General features: G+C 42.2%; 1 protein-coding gene across 2 annotated transcripts in view; it reads right to left on the reverse strand.

The window, feature by feature from the left end:
* The window catches only part of focad (focadhesin), a 212,373-nt gene that overhangs the window by 165,274 nt on the left and 20,195 nt on the right, over positions 1–26,904 (reverse strand). For both annotated transcript variants that reach the window (XM_067983305.1, XM_067983307.1), the window contains exons 2-5: positions 26,265–26,358; positions 26,097–26,171; positions 19,200–19,354; positions 14,429–14,533 (exon numbers count right to left, since the gene is read on the reverse strand). In XM_067983305.1, the coding sequence (XP_067839406.1) occupies positions 14,429–14,533; positions 19,200–19,354; positions 26,097–26,171; positions 26,265–26,321 (392 nt within the window). In that variant the 5' untranslated portion in view covers positions 26,322–26,358. The remainder of the gene's footprint in view (positions 1–14,428; positions 14,534–19,199; positions 19,355–26,096; positions 26,172–26,264; positions 26,359–26,904) is intronic.

Raw genomic sequence — 26,904 nt, forward strand, 5'->3', positions numbered from 1 at the left:
CCACACCACCCTCCTCCACCTCTTTTCCGCTACACAGCTCAGTGGGGCTACTTGGCTTGTCTCCACTCTTACCTATCTGAATCCAACCAGAGCATCTCCAAAAATGACTTATCTTCCATTCCCCACGTCATTACTTCTCGAGTCTCCCGAGGATCTATCATTGCATCCTCCTCTTCCTCATCTACATGCTGCTCCTTGGTGAGATCATCCGATGACCTTGGGTTGGCTTCCACATTTATGATGACGATATCCAGCCCTAGCTCTCAACACTTATCTCATCTCCTCCACTGCCTCTGAGTTGACAGACAGCTGGTCCAACACTCAGTCTTGGATGAGCCACAGTTAAACCCTGCCACAAACTTTGTACTCTTGCCACTAATTACAACCCTCTCCCCATCCAATGTCTTGCTTGAATCAGACTGTTTGCAATCTTGGCATTCTTTAGACCCCGAGCTAATCTTCCGAACAGATAACCTCTCCACCCCAAAGACTGCCTACTTCCAACACTATAACATCGCCACCTCCGCCCGATGTAGCCCAACTGCTGCTGAAACCCTCATCCACGTCTCTGTCACATCCAAACTCAAGTAATCCAGTGCTTTTTTGCCAGCCTTCCATCCTCCACTATCCTTAAACATCAGCTCATCCAAAATTCTGGCACCCATATGCTATCCCGTTCGCCCATTAACCCTATCCTTGCTGACCTACATTGGCTCCCTGTCCCCCAATGCTTTCAATTTAAAATTCTTATCCTCATGTTAAATCTCTTCATAGTCTCACCCCTTCCAATCTCTGGAATCTCCTCCAGCCCTACAACCCCTCGAGAACTCTGTTCCTCCAACTCTGGCCTCTTATACATTCTGCCCCATTCCCTTTGCCCCACTGTTGGCAACCATGTCTTTAGTTGTCTAGACCACACACAGGAATTCTCTCCCTAAACATCTCTGCCTTTCCACCTCCCTCTCCTAATTTAAGACCCTCCTGAAAACCCACCTCTATGGCCAAGCTTTTGGTCACCCTATCTAATATCTCCTTTGGCTCTGTATCCATTTCTGTCTGATTACATTTCTGTGAAGCACTTTGAGATTTTTTTAAAATTAATTGTGCTATGTAAATGCTAGCTGTTGTTGATGTTGTTGTTGAATGCATCATTCTTTATCTGAAGTTTGGGAGGTAATTTGTTTCCAGGTTCCTGAAGCTCTGTAACCAGCTGCTGATGAGTGCATAGAAATATTCTGGATGACGTGCCTACTGTTTTTCCCCTCTCTATGAGGACATACTGAGCCTCCACTCTGCATCTCCACATGACGATCTTGCTGAGACTGGGAACCAATCAACTGCAGATTTACAAGCACAGAACTATGCTGCTGATGATTTTTATTTTTTAAATCTTGTCCGTTAACAGGGTAGACACAGAGATGTTTCCACTTGTGAGAGTCCAAAAGTAGCACTATAAATATAAGATAGTCACTAATAAATCCAGGAGAAATTTTGTTGACTATGTTCAAGATTGAGATCGATAGATTTTTGGACACTAAGGGAATGAAGGGACATGGGGATCAGGCAGGTAAGCGGAGTTGAGATAGATCATCAGCCATGATCTTATTGAATGGCGGAGCAGGCTCGAGGGACTGTATGGCCTACTCCTAATCCTAATCCTAATCCTGTTTCTTATGTTCTTAGGTTCTTTACCCAGAGGGTAGTTAGAATGTGGAACTTGCTACCCCATGGAGTAGTTGAGGCAAATGGCATAGATGGATTTAAGGGAAGCTAAATAAGTACATGAGGGAGAAAGGAATAGAAGGATATGTTGATAGCAAGGAGGCACGTGTGGAGCATAAACACTGGCATAGACTAGTTGGGGCGAATGGCCTTTTTCCGTGCTGTAAATTCAATGTAATTCAATGTAACCTTCCACAAAAACTTTAAAATCACAAACTGCAGATTCATAGTCCATGAGATTGCACTGAAGATACATAACTGTCAGTGGTGGAAAAGACTTTCTCAAAACTTATACAGAGCTTACAAACAAGATTTGCAGCAATTCAACTCATCAGTAAGAAATCAAAAGCAACTTAGAGAAATTTGAAAATATTAAAACAAAAGATCCCAAGCCTTCAGACTGAAACGCATGGTATTAAGTATGAGGTCTCTTTGCATTTCTGCTGCTTTTACATAGGATTGCATGGTCTCATCTGCTCATATGGAAATTTGGATCTATTGTAAATTTGTTTTGTAAAAGATCCTAGTCACTTGTGTGCAAGACAATTTCACTGAGTAAATAATGTGAACATGGTGACACAGGCAATCCTTCGTTCTTAGCAAACAATTTTTATTCAAATCAATTTTATTTTACTTCCATCATCGGCACTTGTCCCTTCTGAATCAGAAGAGAAAGATTTACGTTTATATATATAGCACGTCATTAAATCTCTCAGAAACATCCAAAAATGCTGCACACACCAGACATTAATTTTCAACTGCAGCAACTCTTGTTATGTAGGCAAACATAACAATCATTTTGTGCACAGCAAAATCCATTAATAAAATGGGTGATCATTTAATCTTGTGCTGATTGAAGCACAAATGTTGGCCAGAACACTGGGAGAACTCCCCTTCTCTTCAAATAGTGCCATAGGATCTTTAATATTTACCTGAACCAGCAGAACAGGTGGAGTAGTCCTTAGCTTAAAGTCTCATCCAATGAATGGCAACTCTAACACTACAGCACTCCCTCAATACTGCACTGAAGCGTCAGTCTGTTTCATATATTCAAGTGCTGGAGTGGGGTTTGAACCTGCAACTCAGTGGCAAATTGCTATCAACTGAGTCAAGTTGACACAGGCCAGTATAATTTGAGTTACAACCCCTTCTACAGTCACCAATGTCACCCTTTATCAGCTGACAAGAGTGAATCTCCCCGCTGGTTTTTCATTCCATCTCAGTTAGAGCACAATCACAAACTCAGGATTGCCATAGAAACCTTCAGTGGCATCAGTTGCTCCCTTACTTTTATGATAGCTGACTCACATTTTCCTATTTCAGTGTTGTCCAACAGAAATTGCTGACTAGACACAGGTGTGGCTATAGTGCACTGCTTTAGGCATATGCAGTAATTATAGTAGCAAACACTTTACATACACTCCCACGGACCAGTTGAACCAGGAACACTTCTCACCATGATGGACGTCTCGGCACTCTACACCAGTATCCCCCACGATGACGGCATCGCTGCGACAGCATCAATACTCAACACCAACAACAGCCAATCTCCAGACGCCATCCGACAACTCATCCGCTTCATCCTGGATCACAATGTCTTCACCTTCAATAACCAGTTCTTTACCCAAACACACGGAACAGCCATGGGGACCAAATTCGCACCCCAATACGCCAACATTTTCATGCACAAGTTCGAGCAGGACTTCTTCACTGCACAGGACCTCCAACCAACACTATACACCAGATACATAGACGACATTTTCTTTCTATGGACCCACGGCGAGGAATCACTAAAGAGACTACACGATAACATCAACAAGTTCCATCCCACCATCAAGCTCACCATGGACTACTCCTCAGAATCAGTTTCTTTCTTGGACACACGAATCTCCATCAAAGACGGGCACCTCAGCACCTCACTCTACCGCAAGCCCACGGACAACCTCACGATTCTCCGCTTTTCCAGCTTCCACCCTAACCACGTCAAAGAGGCCATCCCCTATGGACAGGCCCTGCGAATACGCAGGGTCTGCTCAGACGAGGAGGAACGCGATGGACACCTACAGACGCTGAAAGACGCCCTAGTAAGAACGGGATATGATGCTCGACTCATCGATCGACAGTTCCGACGAGCCACAGCGAAAAATCGCATAGACCTCCTCAGAAGACTAACACGGGACGCAACCAACAGAGTACCCTTTGTCGTCCAGTACTTCCCCGGAGTGGAGAAACTACGCCATGTTCTCCGCAGCCTTCAACATGTCATCAATGATGACGAACACCTCGCTATGGCCATCCCCACACCTCCACTACTCGCCTTCAAACAGCCACCCAACCTCAAACAGACCATCGTTCGCAGCAAATTACCCAGCTTTCAGGAGAATAGCGTCCACGACACCACACAACCCTGCCACGGTAACCTCTGCAAGACATGCCAGATCATCGACACAGATACCACCATCACACGAGAGGACACCACCCACCAAGTGCATGGCTCATACTCCTGTGACTCGGCCAACGTTGTCTACCTCATACGTTGCAGGAAAGGATGCCCCAGAGCATGGTACATTGGCGAGACCATGCAGACGCTGCGACAACGGATGAACGGACACCGCGCAACAATCGCCAGACAGGAGGGTTCCCTCCCAGTCGGGGAACACTTCAGCAGTCAAGGACATTCAGCCACCGACCTTCGGGTAAGCATACTCCAAGGCGGCCTTCGAGACACACGACAACACAAAATCGTCGAGCAGAAATTGATAGCCAAGTTCCGCACCCATGAGGACGGCCTCAACCGGGATCTTGGGTTCAAGTCACGCTACACGTAACCCCACCAGCGAACAAATGTTATCTGTTTTTAATATAACGGGTCATTTGCTGTCTTTTCTATGTCTCTGCCTCTCTTTTTTTTTTGGTGGTTTTTATATTCGGTGGCCTTTTAGGTAACACCTCTCTGTCTGCACACTGTGATTGCCGTGGCAACGGGCAGTTGGAAAGACTTTCTGTAATCACCAGGCATTGTTCTGTGATTTATAAATGCGAAGGGTTCGAGGATTTCATTTCCACAACATTCACCTGAGGAAGGAGGAAGCCTCCGAAAGCTTGTGAATTTCAAATAAAATTGTTGGACTATAACATGGTGTTGTAAAATTGTTTACAATCACACAATATAGGTAAATGTAGTTCACACCTGTATATTTATACTAACAAGCATCTACCATCATTCAGTAGCCAAGGAAGTAAAGCACTCATATTCGCACTCTGCTTTTCGTCTTATCAGTTTACCAACAAACACACAAAAAGGTTAACGTTCACATGCGTACGCTGTACGATTACAAGTACTGAGATCACATGCCCAATGACAATGTCTGTTACTCATTTTTTAGGTGAACATATCGAATGTCAATCATGATCGGACTCATTTAATTCAAACAGTATAGCTTATCTTCACATAATGATGCCAAGTAAAGTTTATATCACGCTTGCCAAATCAGTGAGTCATCTTAAATTAAACAAAATTAACTTGTAACTGTTCCTCCAGTATTTCTAATCTTAGTGAAAGCCCTCAGAGATTCCTCTTTAAAAATCTGACTGCAAAAAATCTCTGCTAGCCTGTGTCCCAATCTCACAGCCAAAAAAAGGGATCAAATACTTTGTAACAAAGTGCAAACTAATTGTTTTGCAATTGCTGAGATGATCTAATGGATTTCTTATTTATAGTCTATGGGGAAATAACATCAAAACTAGTTCATGACCATCTTAAATATCTATCGTTGCACCCTTTTTAATCTACTTTGAATATACTGTTCTTTATAGTAACTCATGTCCCACCCCCCACCAACTCCTTTCTATGGGAAAATGGGCAAAAAATCCTGAAATGTGCCAAGCGCTTTCTCAGCAAGCGATGTTCTGTCTAAAAGACTGGCCAAAGTAGATGAAACTCAGCCACAGAGGGTGGCCAAGTTTCAATATCAAATCTCAGATTTGAACAGAGTCCTTCCAAATGAGAAACCAGTGTTCTGCTTGCTGAACAACTGGTTGTTTATTAATTTTTGGTGTTGAAATCAGATCATCCTGCAGTAGTGATACGGTACAATATGTTAAAAAGAATAAGAATTCGCTATCCAACTTACTTGATCTAATTCATTGGAGATTTAATATTAAAAGCTTGATATAAAAGTGCCCAAGAAGAAAAAGCATATCTCCCAAGATTCTAAGATATTCATAGGCTTCCAAAGGTCAACAATACAGAGTTCAAAAGGTCATGTTCATCTAGAATCTGTCACTTTGTATGACAGAGTGACCAGTTACAATCTGCCTGACCATCTCTATCCTCAGAAAGGTTCCCATGGAGACTTGTCACATTAAGCACTACAAGCCTACCTAATGTCATTGCATGTAATTTGTCAGGTACACAGTTAAGGTGACTGCTTGAACAATATCATTTGTTGCCAAAGAGCACCTTAGTGATAAGTTAACCTTGCCCTTTCACCGGTCAAATACAAGTTAGCATACATTGCATTGATAGGGTTGAAGTGGTGCATGAAATGAGGCATGAACTTCTGAAAGAATTGCTTCAGTAACTGCAGAACCCGTCTATCAGACATGCTCAACGTTAACCTGTTCCATTCCACATATGATAAAGCACACAAGCCCTATTTTTAGTAAGTTGAGTTATGAAATAAAATTGTAGAGATGCATAATTCACCCCCCCTCAAAAAAACATTTGTACATATCTAACATTGCACGCACATCCACGTTACAGAACAGACAATGTATACACCTGTCAGCCCCTGTTAAAGTCTAATTCCAAGCAAAGCACCAGAAGATAAAGGGTTAATAAAAAACAGAAAATAGTCTAGATGAAAGGGATAAGTAGGACACTGTTGGTCTAACCTCAGTCAGGCCATTTGCTGTATGTCTCTCAGGACTATTTAACACAAAGGGGCAATTTGCTTCCCTCTCATTTATCCACAGGATAAAGTCATTATAGCTTAGATTGAATGCTTCTGTCTGACAGGACCTTAATGATGCTTCAAACAGTGTCTTCTGAGAAATGGTATAGTTTTTAATTAAAGGAGGAGACACTAACAAGACAAATGTTGAACTTGATTACACTGTAAGCTAAAATCAATAGGTAACCTTGCACACTAAGTCTCCATATTATTTCTCACCCCTCAACTTTATCAAGTCAACAAAAAAGTTCAGTTGTAACACTGCTACTTCGATTTTTTCCTTCTAAAACAATGAATATATGCCCCATTATGATGTTCATTTTAATTTGTAGCAAAGCCTTTAACATTTAAAGGGGTAGTGAAGTCTTAACAAGGATTGTGGGAGAGTAACAACGCAGAACACAACAATACAATTGCAAAAAGTAACAAAACTAGCCAACGTCTAATCTAATTTTATCAATGATGCTCTTTCTGAAAAAAGGAACATAAGATAGTTCAGAAGTCAGACTTCACATTATATGCAACAGTGCAGCCTTCATGCACAAGCTTTCGGAGAAATAGCATTATTGGATGGAAGAGAAACAATAGCGGATGCATGGGCCACCACTTTATTGAATGCTTGTAAGGACAGCGAGGAACACAAGCACTAAACCATTGATACTACAACAATCTGAGCCGTTAACTAATGCTGCATTATGTTGCACATTTGAGACAGTTTTGTGTTTGAGCATACAGCACAGCTATATTGCCACTCAGATTTATTGACTTTTTCAGTGATTTCAAAATTGGTTCCAAGCCCTTGGACAGACACTATGAGTGTGTCAGCATGATGACATATGCACCTTCATGCGTGCATGCACACATCATACCAAAAGCGAGCAGTGAAGCCACTTTGCAGTGCCACAAAAAGTGGCAGTCTGGCTGCAGCTGAAGTCAAACGCCAACTAGTGCTGCTAATTAAAATAGACTGCAGCACCTGACAAAAGATAAAGAAGAACTCTGCATATCTGGTTATCATATGTCCACCAATTATCCATCTCAGCCACATAACGGTCTGCAAATTAACTACATATTTTTAATCTCTCAATTTCTCTACTTCACTGGCCATTGATTTAACCAAAACAAATTATTTTAGCATGACATTATTGTGAATGGGTCCTCTATACTCTCCTTTACTTTGGGGATTTTTACTCCAAATCTTACTCAGACAACACTTGAGTAGACATTCTGCAGGAAGACCATTTCGTCATGAACACAGATAACCTGATTTAAAACAAAGTGTGCTGAATTTTAATCACAAACCATCTGTTTCTAACAGACACTTAAAAAATTTAAAAAGCTCATTTGTAAATTTCGAACTGGAAATATCATAGATAAAATTATTCAGTAATGAGTCAGTCCATATTTGGGTTCAAAAGATAAATGGAAACATCTTATTTTAAACACGAGAAGCAGAATGACACGCTGGAGCAATGACGTGCTACACCAAAGATATGCGATGTAGATTCACAATTGTATTTCCCATACTCAGAATCTTTGAATTCTGATATTCAACTGTTGGAGGAGCTGAATGGAGCAAAAAGAAAGAAAAAAAATCAAATGCAGCCCTGGGTATTCCAGCATACTTCCTTGTAGACAGCTTCACACTGTCACCAGCAGAGGCCCAAGGCCAGGTCAAACTCGTGCCAGATCACAGAATGTTATGTGCAGACCAAGGCAGGGGAAAAAAAAAGAGGAAGTTTCACCTTACAATTAACGCATGCACATTCAGAAAGCTATTCCAGAAAATTAGTGGTTTTTTTAAGAAACATTGTCCAGGGTCACCTCCTTTAGACTAATAACATCAGGGTGCTGACACAAAACAGCGCCATCACGATGTAATAAATGCAAGTTGAAGGGTGTGCTTAACCTCCGGTTCACCTTAACCTCTGGTTAGGATCTCCAAAGCTTCTTTGGAGACTGAATTTGATTTACGTTCACAGATCCCACAATAAATAACCATCAATGGGGTTTAAGTATTATTTATAATGCAGCTACTGAAGCACAAAGAAAAATACAACTTCCCTTGATAGTCAAAGCTTTGGTTGCATCTCTGGGTGTATTTTTCTGCTGGAATATACAAAGAATTTATGTTGCTTATCAACACTCAAGCATGACATTATATAATAATTTATATATTCGAAATTATATGCCCTAAAATAGCTAGGTGTTACATTTTTTTCTTTAAAACACAGTCCTGGAGTCACTGTTATAATTAAAAGTGGATACCATCTAATTCATCAGAATTAAACTATTAGATTTAAAAGGCTCTCAAGCTGAATAATTACTAAAAAAAGAATACGACTCACCAGGCTCTACCGTAACTTTTAGTGTTTGCCATGTGGTTGCTTGTATCTCCTGTAACCCAAGATGTGCTTGACAAACCAATGATCTTCTGTCATTACAGACAATATCAATGGCACTGAAGGCTGCAGACCTTGGATAAATTCCAGACTTTATACAGTGCATGCTATAAAAATCATAGAATCTTACAGCACAGAGGGAGGCAATTTGGCTCATCGTGCCTGTACCTGCTCTTTGAAAGCAGTATCCGATTAGTCCTACTCCCCTGCTCTTTCCCCACAGACTTTCAAATGTTTCCTTTTCAAGTATTTATCCAATTCCTTTTTGAATGTTATTATTGAATCTGCTTCCACCACCTTTCCAGGTAGTGCATTCCAAATCATAACAATTCGCTGCCTAAAATAATTTTTCCTCATCTCCACTCCTGGTTCTTTTACCAATTACCATAAATCTGTGTCCTCTGGTTACCAACCCTCCTGCCAACGGAAACAGTTTCTCCTTATTTACTCTATCAAAACCCTTCATAATTTTGAACACCTCTATAAAATCTCCCCTTAACCTTCTCTGCTCTAAGGAAAACAACCCCAGCTTCTCTAGTCTCTCCACATAACTGAAGTCCCTCATCCCTGATACCATTCTAGTAAATCTCCTCTGTATCCTCTCTGAGGCCTTGACATCCTTCTGAAAGTGTGGTGACCAAAATTGAAAACAATACTCCAGCTGAGGCCTAACCAGTGATTTATAAGATTTCGCATAAATGCTTTTGTATTCTAAGCCTCTCTTTATAAAGCGCAGGATCCCATATGCTTTTATTTTTAAAAAAACAGCCTTATCAACTTGTCCTGCCAGCTTTAAAGATTTGTGTATGTAATTTGTGTATATTTGTGTGCAATCATAATAGGACCTATAAAGTGACACTACCAAACGACATTATTGTACTGGGACCGTTTACACTGGTTGGATTTTCTTAATTATTTTGCAGAAGTTCAGAATCTACGCCTAATACAGAGACTCAGCAAAAGCAGAAACTAGAAGGTAGTTTGTATTCATGAGTTTGCTACAGAGAAAACAAAAGAGATTTAGGTGGTATTGCTGAGACTACTGAGTGCAGAACCAAGACTATACTTAGGCTGTATAAGGCTCTGGTACATCCACTTGGAGTACTGTGTCCAATCTTGATACCCCCACATGGCGAAAGAAATCAAGGCTGTGAAGAGGATCTGGCGGCCAACCAGAATATCATCAAATCTTACAGCTCTCAGTTATGAGGGTAGTCTCCAAGAGTTAGGGTTATTTACTTTGGAGAAATGCAGGCTTAGAGGGGATAGGATCAAAGTTTTTAAAACAGTTCAGTTAGATAATTTATTTGAAACAGATTGGGATGATAGAATTAGAGGTAATCCCTATAAAATTTGTAGGCAAAGAGTTAGGTTAGCTGTCAGAAAGTATTTCTTTTTGTAGAGAGGCATTGCCTATTGAAACAAATTGCCAAGACATGTGAAGTCACTGCAGTCCTTTACAGAAATTACTTCCAGTTGGAGGAGGTAAGCTGCTATTTAATTGAGATTGTAATGAGTAGGTGCAAACACTGGTTGAACATATTCCAGGAGGTTTCATCACATGACCTCCCATCTCCAAAAGCCCCTCCCCACACTCCCACCATCAATCGCCGAGAATACCCATCCTCATGGCACACCACCTTCCTATGTCAATTGGAAAGCAAACAGATTCTTCACCCAACTGCATGATTCTTAATTGTCAAACAGGTGTTTTTCTCATCTCCAATATTTTTTATCACTAATAAACAAAAGACTTCAAAGAGAATGAAATAAAAACACAATTTTTTTGATGCCCCTATGATTTTTCTCCTAAATTGTTTGCAGCAGTGACTGGGAGATTAATCTTTAATTCCTGGAGACTCCAGTACAATCCTGGAGAATCGGCAACTGTAGTGGTGAGCCATGGACAATGCTGATCGCTTAGTCAATTCCCTTGGGAAGTTCGTAAAGAACTTCTCGAGTTTTTTCTTGAATTAGCCACAGAGTTTTTTTCCCCCCCCGTTTTGGCCCCCTTCGGAAATAAAGTTACACCATCAACTAGATGGGACAAGCTTGATAGGCCAGATGTCTTTTCTCACCATAATTTTTGTATGCAAACGGCACTTATTCTCTCACCTGCCTCCCTCAACCAGCTAGTTAATGCAACGCCCCCTGCTTAACTTAAAATGTTTTCAATTAAAGAACGGAAAACCATAAAGCCTTCTGCCTTCGAAATCTTAAATTTAATTTCCACAGCTCCTTGGGGACCTTAGTAGACCGCAGTTGGAGTAGTCTCTGGCTATGACTGGATAGGTAACAGTCGAACTCGGCAAGGGCAGACCCGCTCAGCTAGACAATGGAGGAGAGGGGTTGGAGGAGGTTGATATGGTCAACCGTGTCAAAGGCTGCAGACAGGTTGAGAAGGATGAGGAGGGAGAGTACGCCATGGTCACAGTCACAGAGGATGTCATTTGTGACTTTGATTAGGGCCGTTTGTATGTGTAGCAGGGACGGAAACCAGATTGGAGACGTTCAAACATGGAGTTGTGGGGTCAACATGTTCAAGGACTTTGCGATAGTTTGCAAGGACAGAGGGGTCAAAGGAGATTTTTTTTTTTAGAAAGTGGGTGATGACGGCAGATTCGAAAGGGAGGGGCACAGTACCTGAGGAAAGGGAACCATTTACAATATTAACTAGCATGGGAGCCAGTAAGGGGAGTTGGCTGTTCATCAGTTTAGTAAAAAAATGGTCAAGACAGCAGGAGGTGGGTCTCATGGACAACATGAGCTCGGAGAGTGCATAAGGAGAGATAGGAGGGAAACTAGAGAAAGATGCAAGTTCAGAACTAGAGCAGGGAGAAACCTTCGGGGAAGCTTGGCAAGGGAAGGGAGAGATGAGACAGCGGCAGCTGAACAGATGGTCTCCACCTTCAAAAAAAAAATTCGATGTGCTCCTCGCACTCTGTATCAAAACATGTCCTGAAAAAACATGTGAAATTGTACAAAATTCAGAGCAACCAACAATCTGTAGCCTCTTTGCCCCATATTATCTCCATCACCAAAACTGCCTATTTCCACCTCCGTAGCATTGCCTGTCCCTGCCCCTGCCTGAGCCCATCTGCTGCTGAAACCCTCATCCGTGCCATTGTTACCTCCAGATTTGACTATTCCAACACTCTCCTGGCCGGCCTCCCACCTTCCAGCCTCCGTAAACTTGAGCTCATCCAAAACTCTGCTGCCCGTATCCTAACTCGCACCAAGTCCTGTTCTCCCATCACCCATGTGCTTGCTGACCTACATTGGTTCCCGGTCCAGCAATGCCTCGATTTTAAAATTCTCATCCTTGTGTTCAAATCTCTCCATGGCCTCGCCTCCCTCCCCGCCCCCCCCACTCCCCCCCCCAATCTCTGTAACCTCCTCCAGCCCTACAACCCTCCGAGATCTCTGCGCTGCTCCAATTCTGGCTTCTTGCGCATCCCCGATTTCCTTTGCTCCACCATTGGTGGTAGTGCCTTCAGCCATCTAGACCCTAAGCTCTGGAATTCCCTCCCTAATCCTCTCCACCTCTCTCTCCTCCTTCAATTCGCTCCTTAAAACTCACCTCTTTGACCAAGCTTTTGGTCACCTGTCCTAATATCTCTTTATGTGGTTCAGTGTCAAATTTTGTCCAATAATGTTCCTGTGAAGTGCCTTGGGACGTTTTACTACATTAAAGGCGCTTTATAATTGCAAGTTGTTGTTGCCCGTGAGCCATTAATCTCTCGGCAGTAAGCTTTTTCATCATTCATAACCCAAGGCCACAGATTCAAATGCTACCGACAAATGGTAAAAGCAAAAGAATTCCAACATCTCCACAGCAAGAAAAATAATTGTAAAGTTTCACCGTCGTAAATATACACATTATGCTCAATAACAGATTTTAGTGGATTCAAGGCCATAATCTGAAGAATTTAAATGTTAGACATTGCCACTTGGGTATCATCTGAGCCCCGAATGGATTATTTCGCAAAGATGTATCCGTTTATCAATATTGGGCCAGATCTCGCTGTAAAAATAATGGTGTGTTAATGATGCACACCATTATTAATGTGCATAACGGCCAGTAGATTCAGGGGATTAAGAGATACATTGTGAGTTTCAAATCTCCAAAACTTGCTGGTCGAGTTACGCCGCTCCCCACATTTGCTTTGCACAAGCAGCATCTCGCCCTTAGCCTCCCCATTATTTTTAAGAATTTGCTGGATTTGCACATGAATTGCCCGTTAAACTCACCACAGAGAGTTAAATCTGGTAATTAACAGCATAAGTACTTTTTTAACGATGTGATAATTATTAATATAATGCCAATCAACCTCTCTGGCCCAGAAATTGAACAATTTAAACTGTTGAGTCTCATTCCTGCAGGTAGTAAATTGTTGTTCGAGATACTTAAAATGTCAAATTTTAAATTCAAAAATGTTTTTTCTTACTTTTCCTTTCTGTCTCTTTCTTCCCTCTCTCTTAATCCAATCTTTCTTTCCCTCTCTTTATTTCTGCTCCTGTACCTGATTTGACTCTAATTCATTCTCCTTCTCAGTCATTCCTCTGTTTCCTTCTCAATCGTTAAATCTCATTGATTACGGAGATAGATTGTTGGCCCCAATGTTCACTGAGGTCCCAGATGCTCTGTTGCCCTCGTCACACCGTTATCAGTTCGCATTTTCAGCAAGTTACAGCGTAAAAAATTTTTTGAGCTGAAGGGTGCAGAAAAAAGTCTATCTAACAGGGCACGCTCCAGCAACATCCGGCCCATTATGTTATATAATAAACTATGTTGTGGCCTGTAGTTTATTGTAGTGTGATAAAGATCATGAGATATGCAGTATGAATGTTGGAGAATTATTTTTAACCTGCAAGTAATGCTAGCATCACACAGCCTAAGGTCACATCTGTCACCATCTCTTATACTAAATAAAAATTTAGTATTAACTACAGAAATTGCAGTGTACGTAATTGTTACCCTGGATATGAAATTAACCCACTGATTGGTATCAAGTACAAAACCTTTGCCCTTCAACCTCATGAGTTGCACATTCATGAAGCAAAACTACCAATGTAGAAGAACTACCAGTTTTCTGGGCAGTTTTGTGCTGTGGGCCCACAAGCACTGGGATTTGGATTGACGGTGCCTAAGAGTGGTTCATGTAATGTCTTTACAGAGAGCAGAGACAAAACTTTTATCCCATCAATTTAAGCTGAATTCAGATCCTGGGCTACGTGTAGAATTAATCATTTCATGACAGTTGACATACCTGAAGGGTACAGAGCTCACCATGGCATTGAAATAATGCAATATATCAAACTGTAAATGTGTTGAGATACAGGACTTACCTGATGGCATAGGGGCATGAATATGGCTTTTTTCTACTTTGTTCAGTTCCTGGTGTTTGCATCTGTAGCAATTTACCAATGCTTCTAATCAACCCTTGGACATTTCTGGAAAAGAAAACTGGTGTTATTCCATGTCATACATTGTTAAAGCAAAATTTAAAAGTTCAAACATTACACCTGTAAGAAGATTTAAATTCTTAATTTTGATACTGGGGAACCACCAAATTGGAATGCATGACTGGAGAGAACGGACCCTTTGATACTCCAAGCCAGTCAGAGGAAGCCTGCTTCACACATACCTGCCTTCGGGGAGAGATGATGTGGAGATGCCGGTGATGGACTGGGGTGTACAAATGTAAGGAATCTTACAACATCAGGTTAGAATCCAACAGTTTTATTTGAAAATGTCAAGCTTTCGGAGGCTTTCTCCTTCGTCAGGTGAGTGACGAAGGAGAAAGCCTCCGAAAGCTTGTGATTTTCAAATAAAACTGTTGGACTATAACCTGGTGTTGTAAGATTCCTTACATTTGGGGAGAGACACAGCATCTACTAGTTTGTTTACAGGGATAACTCAAACACTGGGAGATTTCCTCTGTGTACTGTACAGAGTATTTTTCCAGCAAATAAGCATATGATGCTGGATTTTTATCTGCTTTAGAAAGGCTCAATGATATTGCTTTCACTAATTACAGTGGTGTACTTTTGGACTGAAATCTGCTATTGTTGGTACTTGCTTCAGTAGTGATTATCAAAAAGGGGGTCCCGACACAAGGAATTTTTCAGGTGATCTTCAAGCAAGTTTCAACACCCGCAGTCAGATGAACCAAACAACAATCCCATTAGTAACTGACCGTTAGTCTTATTTATATAAATAATTACATTTAAATACACAGTCTAAGGATTCAGTAATGAAGGATCCAAAATTGAAAACAAAAATAAATTAAAATTATAAAAGGAAAATTAACCCTGATTTTTTTTGAATAAAAAAGAGATTGGGAAAGATATTCCAAAAGATTTCTTATAGCAAGAATAGTGCAGCGGTGCATCATATTGATATTTCAAGTGGTGTGGCACAGCTTCAAATGTGGAAGATTGGCATGTATGTCAATGCAGGTCCTTCAGTCATATTTCTCTAAATAAAGTTAAAGACTACATCTGCAGATGGGAATCTATCAGCTGGCTGTAAGGATCCTATGTGTGAAGTGAGTTGTGGCAGTCTTAATTCAGTTTGTAGTGGGCATAGGCCTACAGCACAAAACTGTCCCTAATTTGGCATCAATTGGCAATCTCACTCAGAGAGGACGCTGGAATGTCCAGTGTAGGAAATGGAAGAAATGTCACATTGGTGCAGTAGGGGATGCTCTTCTGACATTGGCAGGGCAAAGTAGAGAGAGCTTTCCTCTGCAACTGCGCGTGCTATATTCAACCTGAGAATACTTTATGCTAACACTAGGGCCTCGATATTAACCCCTCCACCCCCTGCCCACGACGGGCGGGAGGGGATCGGGGGGTGAGTTAAAAATGAAACAACGAGGAACACAACCCCAAGCCATCACGTACACGCCAACCAACATTTTCACGGCGGTGGATTTTGTGGCGTGCGAGTGTCTCCCACAGTGCAATTGGGAGCCTGATTTAAATTTAACAGTCGCCGCGCTCATTTCCCAGTGCTCGGGAAACTGGGCAGTGAAAGGAAGGCGGGAGCTGCCAGCTCAAGAAAATAAGTGCCTGTTACAACACTCCTTGCGGGCCAGGAGGAGCAGGAGTGCTTCCCCCAGCCTCTCAAGGAAGTCTTCGGCCTCCCCTCTGCCGATCGCGGCCGTTCTCTCCCTCCTGCCGCGATTGCTGCCAACCTCCCTCCACCCACCCACCCCCCAGCAATGATGTCTGGCCTTCCCCTCTCCTGCGATGGCCTTTTACTTCACTCCCCCCAAGCCGCGATCTTCAACAACCCCCCCACCCAATTGCCGGGGACCCACCCAGGGATCCCCGGCTGTGGCCTCCTGCCGCTGCTTTTCTAACGCAGCCGGCCAGCCAGTGAACTTAGCCGACTGCTGGGCAAGAAACGGAACATAAAACTATAATGAGGTCCTGCCATTAAATTCGGCAGGACCTCTGCGTCCCTGTCCTCAACGCGATCCCCAGTCGCTTTTGTCCTCTCCCGTACCCTCTCCTCCTCTCCATAAATATCGAGGCCGAGGAACCTGAAATGGGAAGAATTCCATTCTCTTGCATGAACATCCCTCATTTTGATACATACAAAAAACGTTGAAGAAAAAGTAATGTATCCAGATTCGAGGAGGCATCAATTCTGCCACGTGGAGTAGTTGAGGCGAATAGCACAGATGCCTTTAAGGGGAAGTACATGAGGGAGAAAGGAATAGAAGGATATGCAGATAGGGTTAGATGAAGCAGGGCGGGAGGAGACTCATATGGAGCATAAACTCTGGCACAGACCAGTTGGGCCGAATGGCCTGTTCCTGTGCTGTAAATTCTATGCAATTCTATGTAATTCAAGGCTGAGATCTCAATTTTCTTATCCTATTAACAAAACTCAATCATTCTCTCTTCATAATATAATCATAGCAACCTATCTCAAATCTGTTCTTTGCATTGAACTTTGATCTTACATTGTCTGAAATGTTAGCTACTGCATATTCAAGTTTTAACAGCAGCAGTCCAAATCGTTCTCAGCAGCATCTGCTTTCATTTGTAAATTTAACATTACACTTATTCCAGCTCAGCTTTTAGGTATTAAACAGGCCTTATTCAACAACAGCCAACCCAAAGTTATGGAACACCATATACCTCACTTGGAACATTGTGTGTAATTCCGACTGCTGCATACTTGCATTGGAAAGTTTGCAGACAGTGGAACAAAAATGATCTGTTGTGTAAACTTGATGAGCCTATGAGGAAATATTAGCGAGCTTACAGTCTAGAGAAGGAGTTAACAGGTGACTTCAATAAGATATATATAAAGTATTAAATGGCATCAAAAAGGCAACCCAGGCTATTACTTGAACAGTCAGGTGAGTAGAAGAAGATGACGTAAATCTAAAATTAGTGAAGAGTAACATTTTTTTTAAACTTTGATAAAAGTAACAAACATTTGGAATGATCAACAAGGTAGTAGAAACATGGGCCTCGATTGTTACAGAGGGGATGGGAAAGGTGTGTGGGAGCCCGGCAACGAGCAATGAACCCGGCAAGGTCGGGGACATGGAGGACCTGCCAATCTTAACAGCAGGGATTCATTTGAATAAATATTTCCAGAGTCCTGCCCCGACACCCGGCCAGATTGACTACCTGGCCTGCGGGCAGGAGTGGGAATCCAGTGGCAGGAGGCCGCAGCCGAGGACCCACTGGAATGGTCCCCGACAGTCAGTGGATGGAGGGGATTCCCTGGCTTCACGGTAGGAGGGGGAAGGCCCGGGTATCCTTTTAATGAGAGATCGGAGGAACACCGCAGCTGGGGATTCCCCAAAGATCATAGCCAGGGCTGGGGAGGCCCAATGGGAAGCACTCCTGCTCCTCCTGGCCCTCAAGGAGTTCAAAAGCAGGCAACACTTTAAAACTTATCTGAGCCTCTTGTGGTCAGTCGGCTCCTCCCGCCGTATTGCTGCTGCCGGGGAGCAGACAGGGCGGGACTCCCCCTGCATGGACCGTAAAATTACGCTGCAGCGCCAATACCATCGTCGATCCGTGACTATTGAATCTTAAGTAAGCTCCCGCCTGCTTTTAGCGGGAAACTCGCCCAGGGCCTAATTCGTACTTACAGCAGCTGGGAGCGCGGTGGTTTGGAGGCAGGATCTCGCCCAACCCTATCCTGCCCATCTGGGGGGGGGGGTTAAAATCGAGACCAAAGACTATAGGGCAGTGCAAGATATCGTTGGATGCTAGACTGGGTGAGTTTAAGTACTATAGGGATAAGCTTTTTCTCATCCTTTAGTTTTGTGTAAACCTTGAAGTAACAAAACTGCAAATAAAAAAAAAATCTACAGCTGATTCTGAAATAAATTTTAGTCGGTAGATTTAGTAATAGCTTTGGACAAGTGACTGGTAAACTTGAATTTGGCAGTTTGGTCACAACATCCTTTGCACTGGCTAGTCCACAGGGCAGCAGTTCTATATTTTCGACAAACTGTTTTGAAATTTTACCCCACAAATGCTTTCATTCTCTTCTCAAAAAGAAAACAAGACGATTCATCATGGGTCCCCACTTGCACAGATGCAAAAGAGCACCCAGAGTTCCCCAGTGAGGTAGTCAGATGTGCACAGCTGCTATATCATGTTGCCATGGTGATGGTTTCAAGACCTGGAGCATCCAAACAGTCTCTGGGTCACATTCACTTTTTAAAAGGTTCTTGCTCCAACTGCAAAGTCAATCAGGGTGTACATATCTCAGTAACTCCCAATCTACCAGCACAATATTAAATACTACATAAGACAAATTACTTCAAGAGAAGATGACAAAGTGTCAGTTCTCCAAGGTATTGAGGCCCATCTCTCCCAAAATCTGCTTAAAACTGATAAGCAGTGTAAGCACCTTATGCTGTTCCAATCATTATCCTCATCCACAGCTATTTCTGCACACAATAGACCAAGTGCCTTTCCTAACTCATATCAGTCGAGAATGTGGATTTACGTGGATTATAAACTTCTACAGTCAAATGTAATGCTATGTCAAAGGATATTATCCCTGAAAGCACTTGAAATGTTTCGTCCCAACAAAAAAGTTACCCAAAGCACACTTAATGATTTCTGGTACCTGGCAGAGGGAATTAGATTCAAAATTCCATTGAGCACGTAATTAAAATCAGCATGGTTCTGTGCAACAAGAGCAACCAATGCCTCACAGCAGGCTGTCCGAACCACCACATTGTCACTGCAGCACTTCTCCCACAACAAGTTCAATGCAGGGCTCTGGAAAAAAAAATAATTATGATAAGAACTCCATCACAATGGTCAATTAAAATGCCTGGCTTATCACGCCAACATTCTAGCTAAACATTTTCATCAGATAAGCAAGCAAGGAAATTGAGGGCGTACTCAGCGTTTAATTAATCTTGCTAGTTAAAATTATGAATTTACAACTTCCTGAAAAGTAAAATTATAAATATAAACTTGTTCAGATTTTCAGAGAGTGTTCAGAAACCCTGTCAGTCTGTTCAGATCGTTTTCAAAAACTTCAACATTGTTTCACCATTTTGTGGAATTGAACAATTTCAAAAACTTTATGGGGCTGATTTTTCTGACCTTTGCTTCCAATGAACACCTATTCCCCAGGTGCAAAATGCCAAGAAAAAGGGACCTGTGACACATGGTCTCCAGTCCCTTTACATAGCCCTAGGATTTCTAGGGACTAACCCTGAGGGCCATACCTGGGCCCTATACTTGCAATAGATACTAAATGAATACTTTGCACCCATCTTCACTAAAGAGGTTGCTGCCAATATAGCAGGAAAGGAGGAGGTAGTGGCGATATTGGATACGATAAAAATAGATAAAGGGAGGTACTTAAAAGGTTGACAGGTGGGATGCATCCTAGGTTACTGAGGGAAGTACGGGTAGAAATTGCAGAAGCTCTGGCCACAATCTTCCAATCCTCCTTAGAAACGGGGGCAGTGCCAGAGGACTGGAGGACTGCACATGTTACACTTCTGTTCAAAAAGGGGGAGAGGGATAAACCCGGCAATTACAGGCCAGTCAGCCTAATTCGGGACAAAATTAATTGGCACTTGGAAAAGTATGGGCTAATAAATGAAAGTCACCATGGATTTGTTAAAGGAAAATCGTGTTTGACTAACTTGATTGAGTTCTTTGATGAAGTAACGGAGAGGGTTGATGAGGGCAGTGCGGTTGATGTTGTGTATGTGGAATTTAAAAAGGCATTTGATAAAGTACCACATAATAGACTTTTAAGCGAAATTAAAGCCCATGGGATTAAAGGGACAGTGATAGTGTGGATACAAAATTGGCTAAGGGACAGAAAGCAGGGAGTAGTGGTGAACGGTTGTTTTTCAGACTGGAAGGAAGTATACAGAGGTGTTCCTCAGGAGGCAGTGTTAGGGCCACTGCTCTTTTTGATATGACCTGGACTTGGGTATGGAGAGTACAATTTCAAAGTTTGCAGATGACACGAAACTCAGAAATGTGGTAAACAATGTGAAGTATAGTAACAGACTTCAGGAGGACATAGACAGACTGATGAAATGGGCAGACACATGGCAGATGAAATTTAACGCAGAGAAGTATGAAGTGATGCATTTTGGTAGGAAGAATGAGAGAGAATATAAACTAAATTATACAATTTTAAAGGGGGTGCAGGAAGAGAGACACCTGGGGGTCCACATACACAAATCTATGAAGATGGCAATACAAGTTGAGAAGCCTGATAAAAAAGCATTTGGGATCCCGGGCTTTATCAACATAGGCCTAGAGTACAAAAGCAAGGAAGTTATGCAAAGCCTTTATAAAACACTGGTTAGGCCTCAGCTGGAGTATTGTGTTCAATCTGGGCAGCACACTTTAGGAAGGATGTCAAGGCCTAAGAGAGGATGCAGAAGAGATTTACTACAATGGTACTTCAGTTATGTAGAGGGTCCGAAGAAGCTGGGATTGTTCTCCTTAGAGAAGTGAAGGTTAAGGGGAGATTTGATAGGGGTGTTCAAAATCACGAATGGTTTTGATAGAGTAAATAAGGAGAAACTATTTCCAGTGGCAGAAGGGTCAGTAACTAGAGGACACAGATTTAAGGTGATTGGCAAAAGAAGCAGAGGCGACATTTTTAAGCTGCGAGTTGTTATGATCTGGAATGCACTGCCTGAAAGGGTGGTGGAAGCAGATTTAATAATAACTTTCAAAAAGGAGCTGGATAAATACTTGAAGGGAAAAATTTACAAAGCTATGGGGAAAGAGCACGGGAGTAACTCTAATTGGATAGCTCTTTCAAAGAACTGACACAGGCACGATGGGCCGAACGGCCTCCTTCTGTGCTGTATTAAAGTATGATAGGTGCAAGCCCAACATTTCTATTTAAATGAGGCTGAACAGGAATTCCCAGACCTCCCGCTTTATCTTCCTGGCCGGTTGGGCCATGAAAGAAAGATGGCATTGGGCCTTGCGCCTCAGACGATGGCAGATCGGAGGGTTTGAGGGACCAGGCAGCGAGGGATGGGCAGCTCAAAACAGTAAGTGGGCCTTTTTCTTTGCAGGAATCTATTGAAGCCAGATATGGAGGCCTTCTGACTGCCGCTCTCCCACAGCAATCAGAAGGGCCCAACCACAGCAGCCATTGCTGCTTTTAGGTCCCTCAGGGCTGCAGCAGTGGCCAACTTTTCTCCTCCACGTCCGAGGGCAAGGCACTGCCAGGGCCTTTATCCTACCTGTGCTGGGGATGTGGCTGGGCCATGGTCATGACCTGGTTCATGTTCCAATACCTGTACACTGCCCAGACACAGAGCCCCCAGGAAAAATCAGCCCCAATATATGTGACCTGCGTCAGAATGTGCTGCTTACTGCCAAGTCATAAATTATTAAACCATAAAGAAATAAAAATAAAACTCTCCCCCACTGGAATCATGCTTGTATGTCATCTTCTGCAGAGCTCGATGCTCCAGTTTTTAGTTTTATTTAAATAAAAGTTTCACAAATATTTGCAAGAGAGGTAATGAAGAGCAAACGGCACCCAAACCAACAAAGAAAAATGAGGAGACACAAAGCACATGACAATGGGAGGAAATAAGAACCTCATGCTCCACACATTTCCATCTTGATGTCAAGCAGGGCTTCTTCAGCTTTCTTGTAATCTGACAGTGTAATTCAAGCATTTTATTTTGAAATGGGGCACAATTGTCAGGATGGAGAAGGTGGGGAGGGGTGATTGTGGGTAAGGAAAAAATTGCATTTATATAATGCCTTTCTCAACCTCAAGACACTTCACAGCCAATGCAGTACTTCGGTCATGTAAGAATGAGACTCCACACTTGTAATAATTAATTTTCAGTGCCAGAGAGGTTGTTCATAGAATCATAGAAAGGTTACAGCACGGAAGGAGGCCATTCGACCCATCGAGTCCGTGCCGGCTCTATGCAAAAGCAATCCAGCTCGTCCCACTCCCCCGTCCTTTTCCCGTAGCCCTGCAAATTTTTTCCTTTCAAGTACATTAGGCGGTAATTAACACTTATCACGCTGTTAAAAGGGTACTCAGACTGAAATAGACAATCTTTAACTTTCTGTGGCGAGTTTAGCGTGATGCCGTTTTCATGAAGCTAACGGCAGAGCGATGCATCTCAGACAGCAACTTCCAGTTTTTCGCATTTAACCACGCATCTGCCCCTGCCTGAAGTTGCTGTGCGATTTGCGCATAAATAACGGTGAGCTCCATCAGTCTCACCGCTATTTTGACAGCAAATTCTGGGCCAATACGTTTTAGTTATGTTGGTTGAAAGATAAATATTGGCCAGGACCCCAGGAGAACTTCCCTGCTCATCTTCAAATAGTCCCATGTGATCTTTTACACCCACTTGAACAGGTAGACACGGTCTTGGTTTAACATCTCATCTGAAAGAAATACGGCACGTCCAACAGAGCAGCACTCTTTCAGTTGTGCACTGAAGTGCCTGTCGAGATTGTTTGCTCAAATCTCGGAGTGGGGCTTGAACCCACAGCCTTCTCACTCTGAGGTGAGAGTGTTGCCATTGAGCCACGGCTGACGCTTGACTGGGTAAAACCAGTTCCACTGCTCGCCATTCATTTAACTTGATTTAAGACCACTAGAAGCTAATTTTTTCTCCCCCACTCAGTCTCGTGAGTTTTTGTGCAGCAACTTAATAGAAGCGAAAAAGAAAAAGTTCACAACCAGCCTAAACAAAAGCAAAACATACACACACTGGCATTGATGGCAGGAAGTGGACACTCGCCAAAGACAGGTCTCCAAGTTGATGGCATTACAATATATTTGCTTCACTGCATAAAGGGGAGACTTAAAAGTCATCAATGGGCATGCCATAAAACCTGAGTCTTTTAAAAGAGACATTCAGGGAGAAAAAAAATAGAAAAGTGACCATTTGCTTAAGAACCAAATATTCACAGTAATGACACCAACAGCTGCTTCCTCCTTTCATCTAAAATGCGAAACCAAAGGAATCAATCTGACTGAAAGAAAACATGGAATGCAGACAAACACAGCCAAAGAAGAGGAATTTATGTTGGCAATTGCAGCACAAATCTCAGGAGTCCATCAATAAATTGGTAGAGCGCATTACTAAATCAGGTGAAATTATTTTTTCAATATATATTTATAATAATTTTTTTGTGCTTGTCACAAACATCATCTATGTTGTGATTGCAGCAGATGCAACATCTGTTCACGCAACTCTTTTACACCACTGTCCAGGGCCTGAGATGTTGCATCTGTGTGAAGCAACTATTTCGGTGTCCTTCCTCCAATCCAGTATATTGTACTCGCTGCTCATGATGTAGTTTCCTCTACAACAGGGAAGGCAAACGCAGATCAGATGACTGTTTTGCCAAACATCTCCATTCTATTGTCACGTCAACTCCTTTCCCAATCCCACTTGAGCCTTTCCATCTTTGACCTCCTACACAGTTGCAACCAAGCTCAATGTAGACCTCAAGAATGGTATTCATCTTTCTCTTGCACTCTGGTCTGAACATGAACTTCAGTAATTTCAACCCCCCATTTTCTTGCCCATTTTTCATATCCACCTTCCATTTTGGAGTCAATGGGCCAGATTTTGCTGTAAAAATAACAGTGAAGCTAACAGCGCTCACCGTTATTCATGTGCAAATCGGACAGTACCTTCCAGCAACTGCACATGCAAATTTAATCGCAGAAATCCGGAAGTTGCTGTCCGAGATGCGCTGCTCCACCAAAACTTGCGCGAAAATGGCATCTCACCATCTGGCTCACCATTCAAATATATCGAACGGCGTGAAGTTCCTGTACTTATCTCAGATACGGACTAAACTAGCCAAAAATTTAGGGCTTGTCTATTCCATTGTAAGTACCATTTTAGTGGTAAGTCTTAATTACTGCCAAACAACCTCTCTGGCACTAAAAATTAACAAGTGTGGAGTCTCATTCCTTCAGGCATTAATTATTGTTGGACATTTAAAAAAAAATTAAACAATAAAATGTTTTCTCACTTTTTCTTTCGGTCTCCTTTAACTGTCTCTTAATTCAATCTTTCTTTCCCTCTCTTTATTTCTCTTTCCATACCTGATTTGACATTGAATTCACTATTCCAACTTACACTTCCAGGTTCAGTCTCTGCCCTGCTAATTAACGATTACACAATCTGATTGGTTAAGGAGATACACAGCTGCTTGCCCTGTTTGGACAGGTCCCAGATGCCCTGGAGAGGGCGCTGCGCTGAACAGATCGCTAATTTACAGGAAGTTGCTGTGCAAAAGCTCATACAAAGTCTCTGGGCAAGTGCAAGTCGGACGAACGGCTAGTGGCGTTCGTTCGCCACTCACAGCTAAATCCAGCCCATAGTTTTTATCGTGTGCATCTTTCCAATGACTTTACATTGCCTTACTTAACATTTTTCAAGAAGCTTGACACCATCCAACATAAAGCAGCCCGCTTAATTGGCACCCCATTCACCACCCTAAACATTCACTCCCTTCACCACCGCCGCACAGTGGCTGCAGTGTGTACCATCCACAGGATGCACTGCAGCAACTCGCCGAGGCTTCTTCGATAGCACCTCCCAAGCCCGCGACCTCTACCACCTAGAAGGACAAGGGCAGCAGGCACATGGGAACAACACCACCTGCATGTTCCCCTCCAAGTCACACACCATCCCGACTTGGAAATATATCGCCGTTCCTTCATCGTCGCTGGGTCAAAATCCTGGAACTCCCTTCCTAACAGCACTGTGGGAGAACCTTCACCACACGGACTGCAGCGGTTCAAGAAGGCGGCTCACCACCACCTTCTCAAGGGCAATTCGGGATGGGCAATAAATGCCGGCCTCGCCAGCGACGCCCACATCCCATGAACGAATAAAAAAAAAAGACGATGGCTTTGGTCTTCCCAATGGTTACTAGGGGGAAACATGCTACTCATCCAAGTCTGGATGTCAAACAAGCTGTCTGCCAACACGGAGGTAGTGGAGAGGTCGGGGTTTAAGGTCCAAAGCACAGCATAGTCTGCTTCAGCCCAGCAGTACAATAGGAATGATGCTCACATGAAGATTCTGCTGTGTTTAATTTCAATCAAAATTTGTGCTGCACAGCATTAACTTCAATTTCTATGTGCACCACATTCACTTTTTTAACATTAAGACCTGTCAAAGTGAACAGAACGCATACATTCAAAAAAACAAAACTTAAATGATTTTCCACTCAGGAGATTTAGTGTCATATTTAGAGCTGATCAAAAAGAGGTTACTATTACACAGGGTAACAAATACTTACAGTCAAAAGGAATCTTTCCAAATCCACAGAAGGGTTACCAGACATAAAAGCATCCAAAGACAATAAAATAATACCCAGGACTCAGTGAGATACGGAGAATTTCTTCATATTTGTACTTAATAACTGAAAGAATTAAGAGTTTCGGAAATATAGTGAACGTTACTGTGATTGTTTAAAATTGCCTTGAGCCACCTTAGCCATAGTATTGAACACAAACCTGATCTGAAGAATAGTTTATCAGAGATAACGGTCCCTTTTCTTTTAACACGGCAGCAATCAAATGTCCCACAGCCTATAAAATAATAGACATATTAATTCTACAGTGATCACGCATGAATCTAGGTTTACTGTAAAAATAATATTCAAAAATTGTGAAGTATCATACCTGTGACTGGATTACTGAATTTTGGAATTCAAATCTCCTCTTCAAATCCTCTGACATTGTTGCTGAAAGTTATTAGTCCATATTCAAGTGAGCCCTATGAAATAACATGACAAACTGTTATTGCATTTCAAAGAGAATATTGTTGCAAAACCTTGCAGATTACTAATTATTACAACTAACAATCAAAGCAAGCATGCTGGACTTGCACTTGTCCATGGTGACAACCACCTCGCCAGGTCTCATTTATGAAAGATTAAGTTTTATTGTAAAAAAAACAATTTTTAAAGACTTCTTCATATTTCTCTGCCTTTTGATCAAGTGATATTCCACTTGATAACTTTTATTCCCTTTCTTAACTCATCCTTTTATCATCTTTTGTTCTCAAATTTTCTAATACCACTTTTTATGTTTTATTGTCTCACTTCTCTCCTAGTTTCCTTTCCCTCCCCTCAACCCCACCGTATTAACATTGCCATTATTTCACCATCAATGTTTTCTATCTTCTTGTTTCCCTTCCATTCTATTTTAGTCAGATGACCTGTGCATTTTGAGTCTAACTGTGACCAAAAATGAGCAAAACAAAATAAAAAGGATTTTTAAAAAAAGCAAAATACTGCAGATGCTGGAAATCTGAAATAAA

This window comes from Heptranchias perlo, chromosome 4 (genome assembly GCF_035084215.1).
Source record: "Heptranchias perlo isolate sHepPer1 chromosome 4, sHepPer1.hap1, whole genome shotgun sequence".
Lineage (NCBI taxonomy): Eukaryota > Metazoa > Chordata > Chondrichthyes > Hexanchiformes > Hexanchidae > Heptranchias > Heptranchias perlo.